The following is a 2,405-nucleotide window of genomic DNA, read 5'->3' as shown; positions in this document are numbered from 1 at the left end:
ATCTGTGTTGGAAGAAGTGCAGCCAGAGTGCTCCTTGGAGACTAGGATGGCCAAACTTCATCTCTCATACTTTGGACATATTGTCAAGAGGTACCAGTCACTGGAGAAGGATATCATGTTTGGTAAGGTGGAGGGTACGAGAAAAAGAGGAAGCCCCCATTAAGATGGATTGGCAATATGGCAGCATCAATGGGCTCAAGCATGACAACAATTGTGACGTTGGCCCAGGATCAGGCAGTGTTTCATTCTGTTGTGCATAGGGTCGCTTTGAGTTGGTACCAACTTGATGGCACCTAACAACAACAACTCAGCGTCACTGAATACCGCCTGTACTCTTGTTTTTCTTTACACTTTTCTTTAAATTCACTCATTTCCTACCGAAATGAATTTCTTTTAAAGTGAAACTTCCTAATAAATTATGTATGAAAACAGTATCATTGGCCATACACAGACGGTAAAAAGAACCTTGGTTAAAACCAAACCATGGTAAATTCTACTTTACTTCTCTTGCCTGCAGAATGCTTGGAGGACAGAATGTCTGTACTCTCTTGTTATCAAACGGGAACTTAGGGAGGTATAAAGACAAGCCAGCCCCTATTTGAGAATTTCTTTGTAACCTAATCAGTAAAATTGAAAAATCATTGGAAACGGAACAACATTCTCAGTATGCAAGTCATTGTTGGGGGGCGGGGAGGGGGGATCCCTGGATCTGCTATAACAATGTTCCACAAAATGAGTGACTTATAAGAACTGAAAATTTTTGACTCAGAGTTCTAGAGGCTTGAGGGCCAGGTCAATGTGTTGCCTGGGACGGACCTGCTCCCTCTGAATCCCTAGGGAAAGAGTCTGTTTTGTTCTCTCTCAGCTCTGGTAGTCCCAGGCATTCCTGGCTTATAGATGTTTCTTCACATGGCTTTTCTTCCTCTTTTGGGCTCTGTGTCACTTCTCTTTTGTAAGAATACCACTAGCACTGGATCCGTATCCACCCTACTCCAGCATGTTAACTAATATTTCCAAAGAAGGTAAATCCCATAGTGACTTATGACTTTAGCACATATTCTGGGGGGACACAATTAAATTCATAATATATGGTGTCCATGTATCACATAAAAATCTTCTTTTATACCACCAGAGGTGCCTGCCTACACTAGGAAACACTGGTGTACTGTCCACAGGACCATTGGGGTGAGGGTTTAACTACTGCATCCTTTGAGAGCAAACATGGAAACTTATTTAGCAGTAATCCTGTTTAGCAATCTTAGGCTCTGTTCTGTAGGTTAGATACTAGCCTAACCATAGAGTACCATATGAAAGGGCCAAAAAAAAAAAAAAAACACAAACCCATTGTTGTCAAGTGAATTCGGACTCATTATGACTCTGTTAGAGTAGAACCACTCTGCAGTGGTTTTTTGGCTGTAATCTTTTTTGGAAACAGATCTCCAGGTCTTTTTTCTGCAGTACAGCTGTGTGGCTACAAACTGCCAGCCTTCAGTTAGTAGCCAAAAACAAACCATTTGTATCACCAAGGCACAGTGAAAGATCAGAGGCTCAGCCAATTTCAGCTGCAAACACAGAACTTGGTTTATCTTAGAAATTGACAGGCGGACTAACATCTCTGTGTCTGCCTTCCCCTTCCCCCAGGATCGTTCTTAGAGGACAGGAGATTGTGAACTCTGTTGTTCCCAAATCAAACGGCGTCTTCAACTTCCAGAAGGCGTATAAGCTAACTGAAGAGGAGGTAAGGTTGCCATCGTGTCTTTCTGTGTTTCCCTGGGATGATGGATTGGTGTCACCACTTGAGGTCACCACTGAGGACATAACACTGGGCCATGAACCTTTGAGTTTCAATGCCTATGAATCTGTGATTTGAGTACCTGCCTAAATATCTGATTGAGCTGGTCCAGAGATAATGCTTACCAGTGTGTGTAGGGTGACAACTTTCCTCCAGAATTTGCCCATTATTAAAATGAGAACATTTAGCCCATAAGTAATCCCCCAGGCATCTCCTAGTTGCCAAAGCTATCTCACTTTTCTCCTTGCAGGCTCTGGATGTCAGTGACCACTTTCCGGTTGAATTTAAGCTACAGTCTTCAAGGGCTATCAGCAACAACAAAAAATCAATTGCTCCAAAGAAGAAAAAAAAGCCCAAAAGCTCCTAGATACAAGAGCAACATTTTATCAAGCATTTCTTGCCTCTAAATAAACAGCTTTAACAAATGTGAACTGCTCCCTACACTCAGGAAACAAGACTGGTCCAACTTTTCAACTAAAATTAAATCCCACCTGAACCAAATTAGGAAGAAAGTCTTCCATCAGCCCACCTAGGGCCCATATAGCCCTGAATTGTACAATAAGGAAATGATATGAGAACATTCACAGTCCAAAAGGATGGGTGGTCTTCACCC

The 2,405-nt window shown here is 42.2% G+C and overlaps 1 protein-coding gene across 1 annotated transcript in view; it reads left to right on the top strand.

The window, feature by feature from the left end:
* DNASE1L3 (deoxyribonuclease I-like 3) overlaps positions 1–2,159 on the top strand; it is a 37,723-nt gene extending 35,564 nt beyond the window's left edge. The window contains exons 7-8 of the mRNA XM_006862079.1: positions 1,642–1,738; positions 2,043–2,159. Coding sequence (XP_006862141.1) covers positions 1,642–1,738; positions 2,043–2,159 — 214 coding nt within the window. The remainder of the gene's footprint in view (positions 1–1,641; positions 1,739–2,042) is intronic.
* The last annotated feature ends 246 nt before the right edge of the window (positions 2,160–2,405 follow it).

Source organism: Chrysochloris asiatica, unplaced genomic scaffold (assembly GCF_000296735.1).
Source record: "Chrysochloris asiatica unplaced genomic scaffold, ChrAsi1.0 scaffold00046, whole genome shotgun sequence".
In the NCBI taxonomy this organism is placed as follows: domain Eukaryota; kingdom Metazoa; phylum Chordata; class Mammalia; order Afrosoricida; family Chrysochloridae; genus Chrysochloris; species Chrysochloris asiatica.
This window is presented reverse-complemented; position numbering and strand designations above follow the sequence as displayed.